This window comes from Dendrobates tinctorius, unplaced genomic scaffold (assembly GCF_039654945.1).
Source record: "Dendrobates tinctorius isolate UK_male_01 unplaced genomic scaffold, ASM3965494v1 ptg000315l, whole genome shotgun sequence".
NCBI lineage: Eukaryota > Metazoa > Chordata > Amphibia > Anura > Dendrobatidae > Dendrobates > Dendrobates tinctorius.
The window spans coordinates 5,978,947-6,003,083 of record NW_027361982.1 but is presented as its reverse complement, the minus strand read 5'-3'; the positions used below and the strand labels follow the sequence as shown (position 1 = coordinate 6,003,083).

The 24,137-nt window shown below is 48.4% G+C and overlaps 2 protein-coding genes across 3 annotated transcripts; one reads left to right on the top strand and one right to left on the bottom strand.

Annotated features, from left to right (window-relative positions):
- Positions 1–1,246: 1,246 nt before the first annotated feature.
- Positions 1,247–6,434, bottom strand: RPS18 (ribosomal protein S18). The gene is made up of 6 exons (XM_073561351.1): positions 6,296–6,434; positions 5,526–5,624; positions 5,346–5,432; positions 5,164–5,265; positions 4,765–4,856; positions 1,247–1,365 (listed from the first exon to the last, which is right to left on the bottom strand). The coding sequence occupies exons 1-6, from the start codon at positions 6,296–6,298 to the stop codon at positions 1,290–1,292; spliced, it is 459 nt and encodes a 152-aa protein (XP_073417452.1). The 5' UTR covers positions 6,299–6,434; the 3' UTR covers positions 1,247–1,289.
- On the top strand, positions 6,392–20,890 carry VPS52 (VPS52 subunit of GARP complex). 2 transcript variants are annotated; one of them, XM_073561349.1, is made up of 20 exons: positions 6,392–6,487; positions 8,269–8,341; positions 8,625–8,677; positions 9,051–9,126; positions 9,241–9,308; positions 9,503–9,678; positions 10,770–10,920; positions 11,111–11,211; positions 12,130–12,262; positions 15,330–15,387; positions 16,233–16,366; positions 16,488–16,643; positions 16,805–16,923; positions 17,230–17,353; positions 18,988–19,083; positions 19,185–19,292; positions 19,375–19,440; positions 19,511–19,622; positions 19,696–19,814; positions 20,610–20,890. In XM_073561349.1, exons 1-20 carry the CDS (start codon positions 6,479–6,481, stop codon positions 20,754–20,756), a joined length of 2,079 nt encoding a protein of 692 aa, XP_073417450.1. In that variant the 5' UTR covers positions 6,392–6,478; the 3' UTR covers positions 20,757–20,890. The 2 variants fall into 2 exon arrangements, with proteins under 2 accessions (XP_073417450.1, XP_073417451.1); XM_073561350.1 differs by lacking the exon at positions 6,392–6,487 and adding an exon at positions 6,494–6,647.
- Positions 20,891–24,137: the final 3,247 nt, after the last annotated feature.

Sequence of the window (24,137 nt, the reverse complement as noted above, 5' to 3'; positions counted from 1 at the left end):
TAGAGGAGGCAGTAGGTTAGGTGTTCTGGCAGCTCCAGTGGAGGCGACAGTGGGGTTACTGCGGGCTGTACAGTAGCTTTCTTGAACAGATGGGTTTTCAAGTTCCATCTGAAAGTTCTGAAGATGGTGGATAATCAGACATGTTGGGGCACAGAGTTCCAGAGGATGGGGGAGGTACTTGGAAAAATGTTTGAAGCGAGTGAGAAGTGTATAATTGTGGAGGACAAATAGGTTGTGTCGAATATTAGGTCAGAGATGGATGTGGGATAGATTTTGGATGGCTTTGTAGGTGTTAGGAGCTTGAAGTTGATATGTTGGGGAATTGGGAGTCAAGCGAGTGGGAAGAGGTGGAGCAGTTGACTCAAAGGAAGGTGACAGGTCAAGGATTATAGACTTGTCCGTTAGCTTTGGCAGCAAGTTGTTCGTCAGTTTGCTCAGGGTAGTTCCAGTGGAGAGGGAAGCCAGATTGTAGGTTGGCAAAAAGTTAGATGAGAGACAGTGTTCAGCGTGGAAATGCTGTTCGTGTACTGAGATGGGGGCAATAAATGAACATATAGGTTGGGTCAAGATATGAGTGATTGTGACGTTTGAAAGCAGAAGGGAGACGTATTAGAGGTTAATGATAGGTTGACGAGATGGGTTAGGGCTGTGATAAGCATGGTAGTGAAGTTGGGATGGGTACCAAGTTGGCACTCTTGGCTATGGTATATACAGCTGCATAGTAAAACATGGTGTGTCTCAGAGGAACACTGCTTAGTGGTCACTAGGCTGCTTGGTCCGAGGTCTGACAGTCGGATATGGGAACGATGCTGTCCGCATGGGTCTATGTTACGCATTTGCCACCCGATTACAGATATCATCAGCCCATGCTCATACACAGCAGATAACCAGTGATCAGGCTGCATGGACATCACCTCTAATCAAGTGTATTTGAGAAGTGCATTGTTTTACATGATTTCTTGTATTTTTTACTGTGGTAAAGCCCCCATTACCTGATATTGTGTGTGGGGATAATTGTGTCTCATTGACAGGAGTCACAGATCAGGGCATTTGTTTTGTGCAACGCACCCTCTTTTGCACCTTTATGGCATACCCTATGGACATCGGAATAACCAGGTACGTTCTACATCAGATGTAATCCCGGCCTGTAGCAGTGTGCAGACCCCAGTAATATTCTATAGATTTGACTCAGAGCCCCCCCCCCCCACCCATGTTTAGATAAAGAACAGTAAGAAGATGCGCTGCATATGTTTTATACAGAACTTTATTGACAATAACACAGGGAGCGGTTACTTCTTCTTGGACACACCAACTGTGCGTCCACGACGGCCAGTGGTCTTTGTGTGCTGTCCTCTCACACGTAGACTGTAGGGGGGGGGGAGAGAGAGAGAAGAAATCATGTGTTACTGAGGAACATTACCAGAATTGAGGAAAGTCGCTACTAACACTAATTACCAGGCATTACAGATACAATGTCTGGCAAAAGTCACTGCTGAAATGCTGGCAGCTACAACCATACACCAAGAGTTCGACCTTCTGAGAAACAATGAATCTTGATTTACAGAAGTTTACTATAGCTCAGGCATCGCTGTAAACCGTCCCAAGGATTGCTCTCCTCGGCATATTGGTTTAAAGGGAATCTGTCACGCTTTTTTGAGATATCATATAATGATATCATTCAATTATGTGTCACATAAGGATTCTCCTAGTACTTTTGCTTCCCCCTGACCCCGCACCTTTCATACATAAATACCTTTTTTATATCGGTTCAGATGTATGTAAACTGCCACGGTCCGGTCCGATGGGCAGGGCTTATTCATCTGCTCCCTCCCTGTCTTGCTCTATGCATTTCTTGTGTAGAGCAAGACAGGGAGGGGAGGAGCAGGTGAATAAGCCCCGCCCAGCAGCAGTTTACATACATCTGAACCGATATAAAAAAGGTATGTAAACTGCTGCTGTCCGGTCCGCTGGGTGGGGCTTATTCACCTGCTCCTCCCCTCCCTGTCTTGCTCTACACAAGAAGAAATGCATAGAGCAAGACAGGGAGGGAGCAGATGAATAAGCCCCGCCCATTGGACCGGAACGTGGCAGTTTACATACATCTGAACCGATATAAAAAAGGTATTTATGTATGAAAGGTGCGGGGTCAGGGGGAAGCAAAAGTACTAAGAGAATCCTTATGTGACACACAATTGAATGATATCATTATATGATATCTCAAAAAAGGGGTGACAGATTCCCTTTAAGGAATAAGAAAGGTGGTGGGAGCGTCTTGTGGTCTGTGATTTCCGGCCAGACCTAAGAGATCACTTGAGATTAGATTGGACTTTTCTAAAGCCCCCTCAATACACTTTAGATAGCCGGTGACCAAACAATGGATCAGCCAGGCAGCAAGCCTCTTCCCCCATATATAGCACACCTGTGTGATGAGAGCCAATCATCTCAGAACAAGCAGAAATGAGACTGCATGACCCTTATCTCCTGTGACATCTGTTATGTGACCACATGCAGAACAGAGCAGTGTTTTACACTCCAGTCCTCAGCAGCTCATAAGTTTAGGTTTTTATATTTTTTTTGTATTGCCAAGATAATGTGTTTGCCTGCATCAGATTACTAAAGCGTCTCACCTGAGCAATACTGAGGAGGTCCTTAAAACATGATCTGTCTGGGGCCGTAAGGACTGGAGTTTGGGAAATATTGCAGTAGACTGCTGGCCAAACCAGTCGATATCACCAGCGTCAGCCAATATTAGTCTAAAGTGTATGGGGGGTGGGGCTTACAGCTACAAAAGGTCCTGAGAACCCCCTCAGTGCTCAAGACGTTAATGGAACAGTTTTGTAAACTTTACATCTGACTTTGATAAAGGGGTTTTTCGGTCTTCTGTAAAGTCTGCAGACATTCTATGTGACTGCAGACTTCTGATTCCTTACAGCGAGTGCACCATACACTGTCAGGATTATGCAGTGTCGGTCATGAGACTACACACAGTTACACTGACTAGATGACCCTGACTGCGTAGGGCATGTGCTGTAAGGAATCATAACGCCTGCTGACTTATCAGAAGACCAGACAGCCCTTTTAAAGCAGCGTTCACATCTGCAATTTTATTATTTTACCGGGCCATTACAGAAAGAAAAAATGTGCAATATCACTACACCAATAGCCTCAGACAGACCCTGCTAACAGTGTCTCCCATTATTGTGATAACAGAGCCTAGCCAAATACTGAAGCTTTTGGCAACTTAGCCCCTATAAATCCCATAATGCTTTACATATTATGCTTCATAACCCAGTGGATTCCTATAATAACTCCAGTCAAAGACAAGATCTGCTGGTCAAAAATCAAGAGTCAGGAGCCGCTGAGTATTCATTAGTCTTCAGTCCCTTGGACACCCCTCACCCTGTGACAAATCTGCAAGGATAGAGGAAAGGGCATGTCACACTAAGATATCGCTAGCAATATCGCTATAACTAGTGACGTTATAGCGATATTGCTAGCGATATCACTGTGTCTGATACTTACCAATGACCCGCTCCCCCGCTGGTTATCGCTGATCGCGCGAGAACAGGCTGGACTGTTTCTCGTCGTCTGCTTCCTGCTGTGGCGACGAGCGACGCGTGGAGCCGGGCAGGAGGACGCAGGATCGCCTGGTGTGACAGGTAAGTAGTGAACCCCGTCCCCAGCGATGTCGCTGGTGAGATCTGCCTGTATGGCAGATCACCTAGCGATGCACCAGCGATCCTGACCGCGTCATATCGCTGGTACATCGCTAAGTGTGACAGTACCCGAAGACTAAAGCCAGAACTCCTCAGCACGCAGGGTACGCAGTATTGGGGGCCATCACCTGACAAGATTTTAGTATGCACCTTGCATTACAAGCTGCAAAGATTAACCAATTAGCCCCTGTCTAGCTAGCAAATTTTAGAGCAGGCTGAAAACCGTAGATGTGGAATAGCCACAACCTGGAGACCACTGGCATAGACAACTAGGAAAAATTAGTAGAGGCCACTGGATCAAAGAAAAGAACTAAACCTTCTAACCAGAAGACAGCACAGACCCTGTCCACATCATTAGGTCATTGAGCTATTGCTAATGTTAGGGCTACAGGTTATACAACATTCCATGCGACGCTACCCATAGTACCTGACAACTTCTGTATGTTGTATCAGACATCTTGCCTATATGAGTGGCTCCATACCAATGCATAGATGCCCCACTGTCAGTACTGTGTCATTATGGCGTGCAGAGGTATACGCTTATTCAGCTCAATGCACAATGGGTGGGGAGCAGAAATAGATTTGGATAACAATGGCAACACATTCACAGAAGGCAAAGACGAGCAGAAAAACCAAGTGTTGTCAGGACCCCAGCCAGTCACATTACAGCTCTCATCTGGAACCTGTGTTACTGCGACATTTCAGATATCAATCGGGGCATCACCAGCATGGAGGCGGCAGCCCTGAAAAAACAACTTCACCAAGTTGAAAGAAACCTAAAGATCTGGTAATCTGGCACATTAAAGTCTGTTATATGGTGTAATCAGGCGCAGAAGCCAGAAACCTGATTAGCGCCTTAATCAAGTGTTGTATCCTCGCCCTCTCCCCCAGCAGCTGGAATTGACTCCAGTCGCTTCATGGAAATATAGTGCTGGTTGTCAGACCCCCGATCTGATATTGCCGACATATCCTAACAATAGGTCACCTATATAGAAAGCGCACAACACTGCAGACTACCGCTTCACAACCAGAAGCACCCGCTACTCACCCCCAGAAGTGACGCAGGCCTCTGTGTGCCTTGATCTTCTTGAGCCTTTCCAGATCTTCACGGAGTTTGTTATCAAGTCCGTTAGCCAGAACCTAACAAAAAAAAAAAAAACAGGACAGTCAGTACCGAACCGGGGTATCACCACCTAAGCTATGAAGGTGGTCAGCAACTTTGGTGTTTGTACTGCTAGGTCGGCTAGAAGTGGCCACAGACAAGTTATCGTTAGCCAGGGCTGATACAAATGCCAATATTAGGGCTGGAGGGATAGACTGCTACGGACCACTGCAGGTGCTTACTGCTTCATAGGTCTATAGGAGGCCCCTGTACTGCAGTCTGTATACGGACAGTAAACAGCAGTCTGCCAACGGACTGAAGGGGGGCATCCTCCCAGAAACCTACCTGGCTGTATTTCCCATCCTTAATGTCTTTTTGTCTGTTCAAAAACCAATCTGGGATTTTGTACTGACGAGGATTCTGCATAATTGTCACCACTCGCTCAACCTGGGAGGAGAGGAAGAGGTTAAGTCACAGAACAAGAACTTCACCGAGACTGCAGGACCATCGCTCGAACTACTACCCACCTCATCTTCAGTCAGTTCTCCTGCACGCTTTGTGAGGTCAATGTCTGCTTTACGAAGAACCACGTGAGCGTAACGACGTCCGACACCCTGCCAGACAAAACATTCCCAAAATCACTGCATGTAGCTGTGGAGGAACGACAAGTCCCAGCGTATGAGAAGTTCCAGAGTCCCAGGACTCACCTTAATGGCGGTGATGGCAAAGGCGATCTTCCTTCGTCCATCAATGTTGGTGTTCAGGACACGCAGAATGTGCTGGAACTTCTCTGGGATTACGAGCGACTAAAACAAAACAAAACAAAAATGATACCAGAAAGTGCTTCTTCCAAGGTCTTCGGGTGACCTTGTTCGTATTCTACGGCCAATGGGAGATGATTCGCAGGACCTGGTCCAGAGTCTGTAGTCCACGGCCGCTAGACGGGAACCCTGCAAGCCGCTTCCTACGGTTTATAGGCCCAGAGCAGCGACATTGAGGCAAGAAGTCTAAAAGTCAGGAGACCCCAGAGGATGCAGCAGGCAGGAGGGCCCCCGGGGGCCAGCATACACTACTGAGGTCCCGTATAAGACTGTCCTCAGTCACCGACAGCAGAGACTTTACACAGTGATCACTGAATGCAGGGAGTTATATGGGGCATTACACCATTACTGCCATGGTAGGAGCACTGGCCCCTCACACCCGGGGGCTCCGCACGTACAGTGCAGGGGCCACCATGCCTCACACCGAACATCACTCGTCCCCTCCACACAGCAGATGCCCACAGGCGGCACATAGAAGCCGTGTAGCCACCACTAGCGCCCACACCCCGGGGCTTGCTTCACAATAACTACATAAAAGCCTCCCCGAGACCCACACAAACACCGATCAACCACAACCACAGCCCCCCGAGCCCTCCCGGGGTCAGATGGAGCTGGATTGCCGGGATCCCCCTTCTCTGCGCCTCTGTAACACTCACCATGGCGGCGACCGCAGGGAAAGAGAGGAAAAGGAAGTGACGCGCCTCTTCTTTTATACGGAGCCAACCCCTCTACGTCACTTCCGGTGAGTATTCTCTCAGGGGGTTGTGGGGATTGTAGTCCTGGACCCGGAAGCAGAGCCGGAAGAGTGGAACTGGTGCTGTGTTGTGGAGAATCCAGAAATGGCTGCGGTGAGATGATGAGGGTGGTTGTCCTGTGTGTCTGCTCTGATGGGGGGGGGGCTTCGTACCGTCCTCCTGATGGCCTGTCAGCAGGGACCAGTCACCATCGTATACAGGAGATGACACGTTATCGCTATCAGCACAGAACTGGTGTCTGTCACAGCTGAAGGTTTGTTGCAATTGTATCCACACTGGACAATCCCGGACTGATACATTGTAACAACTGATCTGCTCCTGTGTCCACAAGGTGGAGGCAGAGACCACGAAAAGCTGGGCCGGACCTCTCTGTCTAGCCAGTCGCGTGCGGGAGCTGTCACATGCCTGACCTGTCCTATGCCGGACCCCGTATCCAAGCAGTTGCTTGCTGGACCCCGTATCTGAGTTGACACATGCCACAACTCGTGTCTGGGGCTGTCGCGTGCCGGTCCCCCCGGTCTGGGGCTGTCGCGTGCCGGTCCCCCCGGTCTGGGGCTGTCGCGTGCCGGTCCCCCCGGTCTGGGGCTGTCGCGTGCCGGTCCCCCCGGTCTGGGGCTGTCGCGTGCCGGTCCCCCCGGTCTGGGGCTGTCGCGTGCCGGTCCCCCCGGTCTGGGGCTGTCGCGTGCCGGTCCCCCCGGTCTGGGGCTGTCGCGTGCCGGTCCCCCCGGTCTGGGGCTGTCGCGTGCCGGTCCCCCCGGTCTGGGGCTGTCGCGTGCCGGTCCCCCCGGTCTGGGGCTGTCGCGTGCCGGTCCCCCCGGTCTGGGGCTGTCGCGTGCCGGTCCCCCCGGTCTGGGGCTGTCGCGTGCCACATTCTCGGTCTGGGGCTGTCGCGTGCCTCACCCCCGGTCTGGGCTGTCGCGTGCCTCACCCCCGGTCTTGGGCTATCGCGTGCTGCACCCCGGTCTTGGGCTGTCGCGTGCCGCATTCCGGTCTGGGGATGTCGCGTGCCGCATTCCTGGTCTGGGGATGTCGCGTGCCTCACCCCTGGTCTGGGCTATCGCGTGCCGCACCCCCAGTCTGGGCTATCGCGTGCCGCATTCCTGGTCTGGGGCTGTCGCGTGCCTCACCCCTGGTCTGGGCTATCGCGTGCCGCATTCCTGGTCTGGGCTGTCACTTGTTAGACCCTATATCCGAGCTGTCTGCCAGAACTCAAGTCTGAACTATTGTTGTCAGCGGTGGCTGCTGGCCAGAACTTCCCAATTGCTGAGCTGCTCAGTCTTCTGATAGTGGCTGCAGCCGGGTACTGCATATCCACCTATTTAAATCAATAGGAGGTAGGAGGCGGATGTCCAGTACCCGGCCGCAGCCACTATCAGAAAACTGAGCAGCTCTGGCTGGCTTTCGCCGAGAACAGGTGATCGATGGGAGTGCTGGGTGTCAGACCCCGATTGATCAGACATTGATAACCTATCCTAAGGATAGGTCATCAATGATAAAGTAGTGGACAACCTCATTTTATCCCCACCCCCGTACTCTGGTGCTGCTGCTTCGGTGGGATCGGACGTGATCACTTCCTGACCATTGATGTTCCATTTGTCTGGCATCCAGCAAGTAATGAGCAGCGGTCGCACTAATTAGACTAGGTCCCCACATGGCTCGTTATCTTGCCACTTACTCCCCGTGTGCAGTTATGCCTCTGCCTATTGTTTATCGAGACATATTGCACCATGTGAGGCCCCTCTCATACATTTGTGTTGCTTTGGTTAGTTAGTAGTTTCCTGCCCCCCATGACATTACATCTGCTGGCGTTGTGCGGCGTTACCTGGGCTGCGGCCATTGTACCCCTGTTCTGACCTTTGCTCTTCTCCTTCCAGATGGAGGAATTGACCCTGAACCTCGGAGATCTGGACCTGACCTCTGATGACCTGACTCTGGACACGGTGAGCAGTGAGTATCTCCTGTCCCATCATCCCTTCATCTCTGTATTTTTCTTCTTCTTCCGGATCTTGATGAAGATGAGGGACGCCGACCTCCCTGCCAAATATGAGGACTTCACTATAAATGGAAGCCAGCGGCGGGGGAGAGGTGGTATGGAGGACACTGTAGATAAAAGGCGACTTTATCAGCCTGTCTCCCCACTTCTGTCATGTGGGGGGTCCTCTTTGAGAGGCCTGGTGGTGGTTTGCGTCTCTTCCTCTTTCTCTGCTTATATGTCCATTTCTCCACTCAGTCCACATTCAGGAGAACCTGGAGGACGCCCTCGTGCAGGAGGCCTTGAAGACGGTGAGTGTTGTACAGATGATGTCATGGTCAGCGGTTTTCTGATGTCTGGTTTTTGTCACTTTCCGCTTGCTGTCAGTGAATGTATATCATATATTTCTTGTTGCAGTGTATCGGGGGGTATTTCTGCCCTATGGTGTGGAGTTGAACCGTTACTGCTCTGTGGGTTCCTGCAGTTGTATTTCTATTTATTTCTGTTGCTATTCAGCCGAGGTGCAGAAATACTGCAGTCATACCTCAGTGTGTGAATACCCCCTGTCTTCAGTGTCCAGACCTGAGAGGAGGAAAGTTCTGTATGTGATTTCCATAAATAATTGTTTCTCTTTCTGTTTTCTTCACATTTGTGCTGGTGAATTTGTCCTCTGGCCGCTGTCAGGGTGTGGACCTCAGACAGTACTCTAAACAGGTGGAGCTTGAGCTGCAGCAGATAGAACATATGTCCATCAAAGACTGTATCCTTGCCCAGACATGGAACAGCCTGATCATCCCGTCCTCCCCACCGTCCTGTCCTCCTGTCTTGTGTCTTTCTCTTAGCTTCGTGTCCGTTTTCCTCAGCTTGTTTGTAGATATTGAGCAAAGTCAGAACATCGCCTCCCTGCACAACCAGATCATCGCCTGTGACACCATCCTGGAGGTGAGAGTGTCTACAGTTACAGCACTACTGTATCCACGTGCTTAGATATGAGTATAGTGTCCTGTGTTGTCACCTCCTTATATTGTTAGTGTGGGTGATGACTGCAGCCTCTTCATGGGTCCGTGTCTGCCATGATGTCTTCTCCTTTATCTTAATATTATGTTTTTCATCGACTCTATGTGTTGGTTTCCCAGAGGATGGGCCTCATGCTGGGCGGCTTCCAGTCTGACCTTAGCTCCATCAGCTCTGAGATCCAGTCCTTACAGGAAATGTCCCTCGCTATGAATATAAAGCTGAAAAACAGCCAGACTGTGAGGAGTGAACTGAGTGAGCTGGTGGATGAGCTGATCATCCCCAACACCATGATAAGGTAAGTGCACCATGTACAGGGGAAGGTGATGGGAGACTGCGCGTACAGAGGGGACCCCTTGTGCAGGTGCACAAAGACAGGGACCTCTGGTGATAGTGTCCTTGCACATGGACTCCCAGCGACTGTGAGCATGCAAACGGCCCCCTTGTGACGGTGTGCATGCACATGGACCTCTGGTGATGTGAGCACGCACATAGACCTCTGGTGATGGTGAGCACGCATATGGACCTCTGGTGATGGTGAGCACGCACATAGACCTGTTATGGTGAGCACGCACACGGACCTCTGTGATGGTGAGGACGCACAGGGACCTCGGGTGATGGTGAGCACGCACAGGGACCTCGGGTGATGGGGTGAGCACGCACAGGGACCTCTGGTGATGGTGAGCACGCACAGGGATCTCTGGTGATGGTGAGCACGCACAGGGACCTCTTGTGTTGGTGAGCACGCAAAGGGACCTCTGGTGATGGTGAGCACGCACAGGGACCTCTGGTTATGGTGAGCACGCACAGGGACCTCTGGTGATGGTGAGCACGCATAGGGATCTCTGGTGATGGTGAGCACGCACAGGGACCTCTGGTGATGGTGAGCACGCACAGGGACCTCTGGTGATGGTGAGCACGCACAGGGACCTCTGGTGATGGTGAGCACGCACAGGGACCTCTGGTGATGGTGAGCACGCACAGGGACCTCTGGTTATGGTGAGCACGCACAGGGATCTCTGGTGATGGTGAGCACGCAAAGGGACCTCTGGTTATGGTGTGCACGCACAAGAACTTCTGGTGATGGTGAGCATGCACACAGACCCCTGGTGACTGTAGACACGCACATGGACCCCTGGTAATGGTGAGCATGCTCACGGACTCTTGTGACGGTGTGCGCGCACACGGACCCTTGGTGAGTGAAAGCATGCACACGGACCCCTGGTGCCTGTGATCACGCACACATAGAGACCCCTGATGTTTACGTGAACGCACAGGGATACCCGGCGAGGGCGTGCATGTTCAATGATCATGCAGATGCCACAGACATTCACTGACAGATTGCCCACCCGGTGGAGGCTCAGACACCCACATTTCTCTCGGTTGCAGTGTGATCCTGGACGTCCCAGTCACAGAGCAGCAGTTTGTGGAGCAGCTACAGGAGCTTAACAATAAGATAAATTATGTGAAGGAGCAGGCGTTCAGGGACACTCAGGCCTGCGGGGACGTACAGGACACGCTGCAGAAGCTGAAGATAAAGGTCAGTGTCACCCTCTCTCACAATCTGGTTATGCCATTTTTTGGACTTCATCTATTGGCGTCTAGCCTGCACAGAAATGTTGTCTGTGTCCGTCCTGAGCCCCTGCCATGTACAGGTTGCTGCTGTGTGTCCTTATTTCTGTCACTTTGTAAAATTATCTTGGTTATTGATCTTCGATTCTGGATTTCAGGCCGTTGCTAAAGTTCGTGAGTTCATTCTGCAGAAGATCTACTCCTTCCGGAAACCGATGACGAATTACCAGATCCCACAGAATGCATTGCTTAAATACCGGTGAGTCCGGGGTTAAAATTTATTTGTCACAATAATTTACCCTGCAAGTAGCAATAAGGTATTCTCCACCCAAAAGTGATAGCGCGTCTGTCCTCCTGGAGCTCGGACATATTGGCCCTCAATGCGATCCTCTTATCCCTCCTTAGCTTCCTGGCAGTCAGTCAGCGGAAAGATTCTCCCAAAAGGAAAGGTAAGATGGGGGATCACTATTAAACCAAAGCAGCGGTGATATTGTCCGCCCACATAAGACCACTAGTAATGTCCCACAATGTGCAGCATCTGGAGCCCTAAGCCGCTCTATTCCATGATGGTTGGTTCGGACTCCCAGGTTGTTACTAGTCAATATTAAATGCTTGATATCATTGCACCCCTCTGTTACTTATTACAGCTCAGTCCTTGTATCTCCCAGCATTCACTTCTCCTAAAGGGGTGTCTGGGACTTTTATATTGATGACCCACCTTTCTGTAGGCCATCAGTAGTAGATTGGTGGGGGCTCCTGGCTCCGCTACCGAACAGCTGAGTTGTGAACGCTGCACGGCGTCACGTTTATTATAATGGTCGATCCTGGTAAATGAGGCCGACACGTAACAACCGACATAACTGTCACAGTACAGTATGGTGCCCAGTACAGTATGACGCCCGGTAGAATGTGGTGCCCAGTACAGTATGGCACTCTGTACATTGTGGTGCCCGGCACAGTGTGGTGCCTAGCACCGTATGGCTCCTTGTGCAGTATGGCACCCTGTGCAGCATGGTGCAGAGTACCTTGTGGCGCCCTGTGCAGTATGGTGCCCCACCCAGTACAATATGGTGCCATACAGCGTGTCTTCTTCTCTCATACTTTCAACGCTATAATGCGACATCTATTGTTGGAAAGATCCGCCACGCTTTGTATCCAGATTATTACTTGTCTGCAGGTTCTTCTATCAATTCCTCCTGGGGAACGAGAGATCTGTGGCTCAGGAGATCCAGGACGAGTATATGGAGACCATGAGCAAAGTCTACTTGTCCTACTTCAAATCTTACACCAGCCGCCTGATGAAAGTGCAGGTGAGAAAAGAGCAATGGGGGAAATGACAGATGAGCAGCAGTAGAAAGGAGCAATGGGGGCAATGACAGATGAGCAGCGGCAGAGAAGATGAGGGAACTAATATACAACCCTTATTCCCAAAAAGTTGGGACGCTGTGTAAAATTTAAAGAGAAGAAGAATGCAATAATTTGGAAAATCTCTCGCCTTATGTTATTCAAATTGGAACATACAGGGTGGGCCATTTATATGGATACACCTAAATAAAATGGGAATGGTTGGTGATATCAACTTCCTGTTTGTGGCACATTAGTATATGGGAGGGGGAAAACTTTTCAAGATGGGTGGTGACCATGGTGGCCATTTTGAAGTCGGCCATTTTGAATCAAACTTTATAAATGGCCCATCCAGGTGTATCCATATATCTCCCCACCCTGTAGAACAGATCAGACAAGGAACTTTGGACATTTTCCATTTTATTTGAAAACGTTAACTCCTTTAGAAGTTGATGGCAGTGGCACATCTTGGAAAATGAAAAGAAAAAAAAATACTAGCAAAAAGTCAGAGATGCTTACCTGCCCAGGCCTCCAAACAGGATGCAGTAGACCCATGTAGTTAAGATGGCGGCAACACAGGTCAGAAATACTGATGAGATGACCAATCCCAACCGAGAGGGTGACTGCTTGGTATATTACTGCACAAAAAAGACTTGTATGTGGCGCTGTTCACACAATGGAAATGCACAGCATCCAGGTTAACCTATTCGTGACGCCCTTCTATTAGATCAGGTGGGGGCTGCCCAGAGCTAGGGTTAAGAAGAGTCCGGAAAAGTAAATGGTTCTCATGAAAATCAGCCGACGCGTCAATTTTCAGCAGTCACATGACAGTATATAAAAAGAGCATGTGAGAAAGGCAGAGTCTCCCAGAAGTCAGAGGTCACTAATCTGAGAACAACTGCAGTTAAAAATGGTGGAACAATTTCATAAAAATATTCCTCATCATAAAATTGCAAAGACTTTGTATATCCACAATGTACAGGGCATAATACTATTAGAAGATTGTGGTAAAATCCATGTCAATAAGGGACAAGACCGATGCTCAGTATTGGATGCTCGTGATCTCCGGGCCATCAGGTTGCACTGCATTACAAATGGTTATGGTTCCATCATGCAAACCACTGCATGGGCTCAGGAATACTTCCAGAATTAATCATCTGTGATCACAGGTCACCGTGCAATCCCCAAATGTAAGTTAAAGCTCTATTGTGTAAAGAAGAAGTCAAAATATCAGCACAATCCAGAAACACTGCCGTCTTCTCTGAGTCAAAGCTTGTTTATAATGGACGGAGGCAAAATGAAAAATTGTGTGGTCAGATGAATCAAATATGAAATTCTTTATGGAAACATCTAATTCTATATCCTATGGACTCAGGAGGAGAAGGACCATCCAGCATGTTATCAAGCAGAGAGACCATCCAGCTTGTTATCATCAAGCAGAGAGACCATCCAGCTTGTTATCGAGGTGAGGGACCATCCAGCTTGTTATTGAGCAGAGAGATCATCCAGCTTGTTATCGAGGAGAGGGACCATCCAGCTTGTTATTGAGCAGAGAGATCATCCAGCTAGTTATCAAGGTGAGGGACCATACAGCTTGTTATCGAGGAGAGGGACCATACAGTTTATCGAGAAAAGGGACCATCCAGCTTATCATCAAGCAGAGAGACCATCCAGCTTGTTATCGAGGAGAGGGACCATCCAGCTTGTTATTGAGCAGAGAGATCATCCAGCTAGTTATCAAGGAGAGGGACCATACAGCTTGTTATCGAGGAGAGGGACCATACAGTTTAATGAGAAAAGGGACCATCCAGCTTGTTATTGAGCAGAGAGACCAGCTTGTTATTGAGCAGACAGACCATCCAGCTTGTTATTGAGCAGAGAGACCAACCAACCTGTTATTGAGCAGACAGACCATCCAGCTTGTTATTGAGCAGACAGACCAACCAACTTGTTATTGAGCACAGAGATCATCCAGCTTGCTAGTTCCTATGCAAAGGAGCATGTTAAGCGGAAGAGTGCCATCAATGCTGAGCGTTATATAGAGTTTATAGAACAGCATCTGCGCCATCCAGACAATTTCTATTTCAGGAAAGGTCTTGAGTATTTATATATCAAAGCAGCATGGCTGTGCAGGAGAAGAGTTTGGGGGATGAATCGACCGCCTGCAGTCCATACCTTTCAACCTTAGAAAATACTTGGTGCATTATGAAATGAATAATCCGGCATAGACCCCTTACTGTGGAGCAGTGAGAATCCGACATCAGAAAGAAAGGGACAACTTTTCTCTCCCAAAGCTGCGGCAACTGTCTCCTGAATTCCCGACATTTACAGACTGTTGTAAGGAGAAGAGAGGATGCTGCACAACGGTGGACACAGCACAGACACAGCTGCTCTGAGATGTTACTCCGCCATCAATTACTAAATAAGTTTTTTTTTTTTTTTTAAATGGAATGGAAAAATGTCTGACATTCACCTTCTGATCTGTTCTGTGTGATAAAATATTGAGACCAGAGATTTCCTCCTCTTGTTCTCGTTTTCTGCACATTTTACACAGTGGCCCAACTTTTTTGGAATTGGGGTTGTATAATAATGTGTCACAGTATTGACCTTATAACATTGGCTGAAGCAGCCTCCAGTATGGAGGGGTATAGAGCCCGATCAGCCCTGGGCAACGCATCCATAGGTCTAAACATGGCATCATAGCCCCCAGATATCATGTGACCCTGGTTATATTAGGACACATGTGCGGAGGTGACCCACAGGACGGACCCATGGGCTGAATCATGTCCCCCAGCACGTTCTCTACCCCTGCAGTCACTGGAGACATGGGGGATGTGGCCTCCGCCATGTTCAGCCCCTTACCACTATGTAATGGGTGCAGCACACAGGACTGATCGTGGGTCATGCACCACTATAACATAGATGTGTGAGTAGTGTATGACATGGATGTTATTGCAGCTCTGGGGTATGATAAGGACATTATTCTGCTCCTCTAATCGTGTCTGCTCTTCTTTCTTTTTCGCTGTATTTCAGTATGAGGAAGTCGCAGAGAAAGACGACCTGATGGGCATTGAAGACACGGCCAAAAAAGATATCCTGTCCCTGGGCCGGTCCCACCTCATGTCTCTCATCTGCGTCCTCCCGTAGGGGCTTTATTCTGCTGCAATGTAAAACATCATTGGCTGCACTCGGCTCTGCATGCAGAAGTCAGAGGCCAATCTTGGTTTTCCTGCACCTGGGGCTAAAATTCAGTGTCGGGCCCCCTCCTTAAGCGCTATGTGTCCGCACATACGTGATTTTCACACTTTCACTGTCTTGCCAACAAGCTGCTCTCCCTAATTCTATCAATGCTCAATAAAAATGTACGGCCCCGGCGTCACTGGAATGTGGGGAGAGAAGTTCAATGGCACGTGACTGTGAGTCTGAAATGGCATGAATGGTCATGTGAAAATCTGCAGAAGCGTGGAAAAACCCTTTAAAACCCCAAAGGGTGTGTGCACACGCTACGGATTCTGCTGCGGTGTACAGTACCATAATATCCTATGGGAAATGGAAACCGCTGTGCAGACGCTGCAGATTTTTCTGCACGGATTTGCTGCAGTTTCTAATCCGCAGAAAGAATTGACATGTCAATTCTTGCTGCGGTTTACCATCTCCTCCATTGTAGAGGTGATAAACTGAAGGGCAAACTGCAGCCTAATCCGCAGATAAACTGCAGGTCTTTTGACCTTGGGATTTACCTGCGGATTTTGTAAAATGCGCGCGGATCAATCCGCAGCGTGTACACACACCCAAACTCTGCAGTATTACAGTGCCCCATTTGTGCTGATCCTGCTCTCCTCCTCGCACCCCCATAATGGCGGCTTATCTTATATCGGCCACGTTCTCTCACGTCGACTCGTCATTCGGCTTTTGTTCCCCTTAACTCTGAGACACGCTTCTTCTCCAAACCGGCATTACGGAACAAGAACACAGTGTTTACTGTTGGGAACAGGGCAGCCATCATCAATCCGACGGAGCTGGAGGGTCCGATCATCGTGCCGCACACTGCTCAGAGGAGCGACGTCAGAGTAAGTGACAGACCAGGGCAAGGCCTGTGAGAGAAGGGTGGGGGTATAGCGAGGACTGAAGCCCCATTTATCAGTTGTTGCGGGGTCTCTGATGATGTCCTTTTCCCCGTCCTCTCTCCAGTACCCGTTTGAGTCCCTGTTTCGCAGTCAGCACTACGCCCTCCTGGACAACAGCTGCAGGGAATTCCTCTTCCTCTCGGACTTCTTCCTAGTGAGCGGAGTGGCCGCTCTGGAGCTCTTCAATACGGTGATGGGCCGGAGTTTATCCATGTTCCTGGTGAGATCATCCCCAACATTACTCATGTGGAAAAGTGGTTGCAATTCACTCCAATCAGGGCCCTGCTTTCATAATCCAAAAGTGCTGCAGGAAATGATAGCTGGGCTGTGATTGGCCACTGTCCCATTTGCACCTCATTCATTCTCATCCTCCATCTACAGAAGCACATTGACTCCTACGTGTCGGACTGCTACGACAGCATCGCTATCTTTCTCTGTATACACATTGTGCTGCGGTTCAAGGGCATCGCGCAGAGGAGGGACATCCCCGCCATAGACAAGTGAGACATGCTGCCACTATAATCATAAGACCTATAGTTAGAGGCTTCTACAAGTTTGCAGACATTTTATTGCACGATTGCATCAAGAATGTACAAAAATAAGCCTTTGCAATTGGTCGTTGCTGTTTTGTGTATGCAGCTCATAGGCAGAGCTATGTGTTACCAAGCTAACCGAGGACAAACAGACCCCATGTGGCCTGATCTGCAGTCGTGTTACTGCTCTGGTCTCATAGAAGTGAATGGAGTTCTGGTGATTGTGGATTTACTGGGGCTGCTGGTAATTTCTGTTCTCCTCGCCTGTGACAGGTACTGGGACGCCCTGCTGGACATGTTGTGGCCCCGCTTCCAATATATCCTGGAGCTGAACATACAGAGTATACGGAACACGGACCCTCAGAGACTGGGGACTCTGGATACGAGACCCCACTATGTAAGGGATTACATATTTGTGTGATGTGGGGGATTACATACTACACCAGCAGAATAGTGATGGCAGCTCTGGAGTGTAATACAGAATCCGTACAGGATCAGTAATGTATGTACACACTGACTGCACCAGCAGAATAGTGAGTGCAGCTCTGCTGTGGAGTATAATGCAGGATGTAACTCAGGATCAGTAATGTAATGTATGTACACAGTGACTGCACCAGCAGAATACTGAGTGCCGCTCTGCTGTGGAGTATAATGCAGGATGTAACTCAGGATCAGTAATGTAATGTATGTACACAGTGACTGCACCAGCAGAATAGTGAGTGCCGCTCTGGGGTATAATACAGGATATAACTCAGGATCAGTAATATAATGTATGTACACAGTGACTCCACCAGCAGAATAGTGAGTGCAGCTCTGGGGTATAATAGAGGATGTAACTCAGGATCAGTAATGTACTGTATGTACACAGTGACTGCACCAGCAGAATAGTGAGTGCCGCTCTGGGGTATAATACAGGATATAACTCAGGATCAGTAATGTAATGTTTGTACACAGTGACTGCACCAGCAGAATACTGAGTGCCGCTCTGCTGTGGAGTTTAATACAGGAGGTAACTCAGGATCAGTAATGTAATGTATGTACACAGTGACTGCACCAGCAGAATAGTGAGTGCAGCTCTGGAGTATAATACAGGATGTAACTCAGGATCAGTAATGTAATTTGTGTACACAGTGACTGCACCAGCAGAATAGTGAGTGCAGCTCTGGAGTATAATACAGGATGTAACTCAGGATCAGTAATGTAATTTGTGTACACAGAGATTGCACCAGCAGAATAGTGAGTACAGCTCTGGAATATAATACAGGATGTAACACAGGATCAGTACAGGATTAGTAATGTAATGTATGTGCACAGTGACTGCACCAGCAGAATAGTGAGTGCAGCTCTGGAGTATAATACAGGAGGTAACTCGGGATCAGTAATGTATGTACACAGTGACTGCACCAGCAGAATAGTGAGTGCAGCTCTGGAGTAATAATACAGGATGTAACTCAGGATCAGTAATGTATGTACACAGTGACTGCACCAGCAGAATAGTGTGTGCAGCTCTGGAGTGTAATACAGGATGTCACTCAGGATCAGTACAGGATCAGTAATGTATGTACTCTACACAGTGACTCCAGCAGCAGAATAGTGAGTGCAGCTCTGGAGTATAATACAGGAAGTAACTCAGGATCAGTACAGGATCAGTAATGTATGTACTCTACACAGTGACTCCAGCAGCAGAATAGTGAGTGCAGCTCTGGAGTATAATACAGGATGTAACTCAGGATCAGTAATGTATGTACAAAGTGACTGCACCAGCAGAATAGTGAGTTCAGCTGTGGAGTATAATACAGGATGTAACTCAGGATCAGTAATGTAATGTATGTACACAGTGACCGCACCAGCAGAATAGTGAGTGCAGCTCTGGAGTATAATACAGGATGTAACTCAGGATTAGTACAGGATCAGTAATGTACTGTATGTACACATTGACTGCACCAGCAGAATAGTGAGTGCAGCTCTGGAATATAATACAGGGGGTACAATACCAGATAAGTTATGTGCATGTTCTCGTCCTTCTCGCAGATAACCAGACGTTATGCTGAGTTCTCTTCAGCCATTGTTAGCATAAATCAGACATTTCCAAATGAGAAGACGAACGTCCTCCTGGGGCAGCTGCAGGTACTGATATATAGTGTGGTATCGGTGGTAAAGGCCTGGGATCGGGGAATCGCCTTCTCCTGTTTCTCGTCTTCGTTTACACTGTAGTTTTCTTATTTCAGGTGGAGGTGGAGAACTTTGTCCTGAGAATGGCAGCGGAGTTCTCGTCCAGGAAGGAGCAGCTCATCTTCCTGATTAATAACTACGACATGATGCTGAGCGTGCTCATGGTGAGTTCTGGACTCCCCCGTTACAACACGTCTCTGTATAGGACCCCCATCCTTTATTCATCTTCTCATTCTTTATTTAAAGGAACGAGCGTCGTCTGAGAGTAAAGAGGTGGAAAGTTTCCAGCAGCTTCTGACTGCGCGGACTCAGGTCAGTGGCTGCTGCAGCAGCTCTTTACTGCACTTTATGGCATTGGGCTGATGTCACATCTCTCCATCAGGAGTTTATAGAAGAGATCCTGTCTCCATCCTTTGGGGGAATGATCGCCTTTGTAAAAGAATCTGAAGCTCTTATTGAAAAGGGGCAGCAGGACCGGCTCCGGAGTGAGGAAGGTGGGTGACATCATGATGCCGACCACGCGCAGTCAGTCACTGGCTTCACTCCTGATCCATTCACTTCTTCCAGCTCGTGTCGCTTTGCTCGTCCGAGGCTTCTCTTCTACGTGGAAACAGGCAGTAGAGACGCTCAGCCATGACGTGATGAGGTCGTTTACCAACTTCAAAAATGGCACCAGCATAATACAGGTAACGTGGATCTGACGAGGACGGGACAATATCCACTATGTGTAAATGTGCAGGCAGCAATGTCAGGAATCACCGTAAATGTGCAATGACATGCTGAATAGTACAGCTAATACTGCAGAATCTTATCATGTATCTCTGTATACAGGGAGCTCCCCCTAGTGGTGGCTGCAGACAGGATCTTATGTATCTCTGTATACAGGTACCTCCCCCTAGTGGTTACTGCAGACAGAACCTTATCATGTATTTCTATATACAGGAAGCTCTCTCTAGTGGTGACTGCATACAGGATCTTATCATGTATCTCTGTATACAGGGATCCCCCCCTAGTGGTGGCTGCAGACAGAACCTTATCATGTATCTCCATATACAGGGATCTCCCCCTAGTGGTGGCTGCAGACAGGAACTTATCATGTATCTCTGTATACAGGGAGCTCCCCATAGTGATGGCTGCAGCCATGATCTTATGTATCTCTGTATACAGGGAGCTCCCCCTAGTGGTGGTTACAGAAAAAATCGTATCATGTATCTCTGTATGTGGAGCTCCCCCTAGTGGTGGCTGTAGCCAGTTATAATTTAGCATTTCACACCACAGGGGATTCAGAGCTCTCACCTCTATAACATTAATACAAAATAAATGTGGATAAAAGTTTTAACTTTTTCGAGATCTGCTGTCATAATACCTCATCGCCCATTTGTCTCCATTCTCCTCTGAACACTATGACATTGATCCTCTATATTCTGTAATTCCATCTAGAAATTCATACAAGCCTTGATTGGAGTTTTTGTGTTCTGCAGGGGGCGCTCACCCAGCTGATTCAGTATTATCATCGTTTCCATAAGATCCTGTCCCAACCCCCGCTCAGGAATCTCCCGGTTTGCTCAGAATTAATCAATCTCCATCATCTGATGGTTGAGCTGAAGAAGCACAAACCAAACTTCTGAGAGGTCTGCACTTCTGGACTGTAAAATACTGTACGATAGACTCTGCATAAATGTCTCCTGGCCGCTCCGCGTCTTGTAAAGTTCTTAAATTATGTGATAAACCCATCCCTAATAAAGTAACGTCTCCAGTCTCAGACTTCGTCATTGGATGATTAAAGGGAACCTGTCACCAGTTTTTTAGTATCCAAACAAATGTCACCACCTTTGGCTCCTGTTCTGCATTTCAGACTATTAAATTGCCACCTGACTCCCACGTACACCTCAAAAATATCATTTCATTTGGTCCCGCGCTGCAATTAGATGAGGCTGCTCCGGTCCAATGGGCGTCCTGCTTGCGGCGTTTGTTCCTCCTCTCTGCTGGTAAAAGCTGTCCTCCAGCACTGATTGAGGACGACGTGTCCTGAGTCATCAGCATAGCTGAGAGACGTCTCATGCCAGCGCAGAAGCATCTTCGGCCGCGCAGGCTCACTTTGCACTGCCCTATTGCGGACATGCACATTGATCTCCTTTGCTCCACTCTACTGTGGGTAAAACAAAGTGCGCCTGCACGGCCGGTGATGCTTTTGCGCAGGCGCAAGACTTCATTCAGCTGTGGATGTCTCTGGACACATCATCCACATCAATCTGAGCCGGAGGATGCCTTTTACCAGACGAGAGAAGGAACACACGCCGCAAGGATGACGCCCATTGGACCGGACCAGTCTCATTTAAATACAACGCAGGCCCAAATGAAATTGTATTTTTAAGGTGTGGGGGAGGCAGTGTAATCATGTGTGAAATGCAGAACAGCAGTCAGAGGTGGTGACATTTGTTGGTATACTAAAAAGCTGGAGAAAAGTTCCTTTTAAGTGGAAAGTTTAATTATAATTTGATGTGGAACAGAAGAATAAAACCCCAGAGACTCTGTTCACTTCGGCATTTATATAGGGGTTCAATGAGGTTTCTTCCACAGCAATGGCAGCAGAGCACGGCCCTGGGCTGCGAGATCTCACCATACGGCGATGGCGGCCGAGCACGGCCCCGGGCTGCGACATCTCACCATGTGGCGGTATACCTACTGCACGCTCCTTACAGGAAGTGACCATCCAATGAAACAAAAATATAATCTGCAAAGACGCTGAGAGTTCTTCAGAACTCAACTTTGCAGATATACAAAAGGTAAGGCAGGTTTCCAACTGTTGCAAAACTACAACTACAGAATCTTATACCTGTATACAGGGAGCTCCCCTTAGTGGTGACTGCAGACAGAATCCTATCATGTATCTCTGTATATAGAGAGGTCCCCCTAGTAGTGGCTGCAGACAGGATTTTATCAGGTATCTCTGTATACAGGGAGCTCCCCCTAGTGGTGGCTGCAGACAGGATTTTATCATGTATCTCTGTATACAGGGAGCTCCCCCTAGTGGTGGCTGCAGACAGGATTTTATCATGTATCTCTGTATATAGAGAGCTCCCCCTAGTAGTGGCTGCAGACAGGATTTTATCATGTATCTCTGTATACAGGGAGCTCCCCCTAGTGGTGGCTGCAGACAGAATCCTATCATGTATCTCTGTATATAGAGAGCTCCCCCTAGTAGTGGCTGCAGACAGGATTTTATCATGTATCTCTGTAGAGAGCTCCCCCTAGTAGTGGCTGCAGACAGGATTTTATCATGTATCTCTGTAGAGAGCTCCCCCTAGTAGTGGCTGCAGACAGGATTTTATCATGTATCTCTGTAGAGAGCTCCCCCTAGTAGTGGCTGCAGACAGGATTTTATCATGTATCTCTGTATACAGGGAACTCCCCCTAGTAGTGGCTGCAGACAGGATTTTATCATGTATCTCTGTATACAGGGAGCTCCCCCTAGTGGTGGCTGCAGACAGGATTTTATCATGTATCTCTGTATATAGAGAGCTCCCCCTAGTAGTGGCTGCAGACAGGATTTTATCATGTATCTCTGTAGAGAGCTCCCCCTAGTAGTGGCTGCAGACAGGATTTTATCATGTATCTCTGTATACAGGGAACTCCCCCTAGTAGTGGCTGCAGACAGGATTTTATCATGTATCTCTGTATACAGGGAACTCCCCCTAGTGGTGGCTGCAGACCTGATCTTATATATCTGTGTATACAGGGAGCTCCCCCTAGTGGTGGCTGCATGCAGGATCTTATCATGTATCTCTGTATACAGGGAGCTCCCCCTAGTGGTGGCTGCAGACCCTTATGTATCTCTGTATACAGGGAGCTGCCCCTAGTGGTGGCTGCAGACAGAACCTTATCATGTATTTCTGTATACAGGAAGCTCCCACTAGCGGTGGCTGCAGACAGGATCTTATGTATCTCTGTATACAGGGAGCTCCCCTAGTGGTGGCTGCAGACAGGATCTTAGCATGTATTTCTGTATACATGGAGCTCCCCCTAGTGGTGGCTGCAGACAGGGTTTTATCATTTATCTCTGTATACAGGGAGCTCCCCCTAGTGGTGGCTTAAGACAGAATCTTATCATGTATCTCTGTATACAGGGAGCTCCCCCTAGTGGTGGCTTAAGACAGAATCTTATCATGTATCTCTGTATACAGGGAGCTCCCCCTAGTAGTGGCTGCAGACAGAATCTTATCCGGTGCCTCTGTATACAGGAAGCTCCCACTAGTGGTGGCTGCAGACAGAATCTTATCATGTATCTCTGTATACAGAAAGCTCCCCCTAGTGGTGGCTGCAGACAGAATATTATCATGTATCTCTGTATGCAGGGAGCTCCCCCTAATGGAAGCTTAAGAGAGAATCTTATCCTGTGTCTCTGTATACAGGAAGCTCCCCCTAGTGGTGGCTGCAGACAGAATATTATCATGTATCTCTGTATGCAGGGAGCTCCCCCTAGTGGTGACTGCAGACAGGATCTTATGTATCTTTGTATGCAGGGATCTCTCCCTAGTGGTGGCTGCAGACAGGATCTTATGTATCTCTGTATATAGGAAGCTCCCCTTAGTGGTGGCTGCAGACAGGATCTTATGTATCTCTGTATATAGGAAGCTCCCCTTAGTGGTGACTGCAGACAGGATCTTATGTATCTCTGTATACATGGAGCTCCCCCTAGTGGTGACTGCAAACAGAATTCAGTTCAGTATCTGCTACAGAATACTTTTTGTATGAAAATGGACACTTTTTTAAAATCCATGCAGACAACAAATCTACATGCTGCAGAAATTAAAATCTCAACAACTGGCCAGGCAATGCATTTTGCTCTAGATTCCCAGGGCACCAGCAAGAAATCTGCATCACATCTGAACAAGTTCTAGATGAAATACGGACACCCGGTGCCAGGCAGGGCTTTACTCTACCCCCTGTTCATTGAGGAACAGAACAGATCCTGGAATATATTCACTTTTACTACATAAAATCAGACC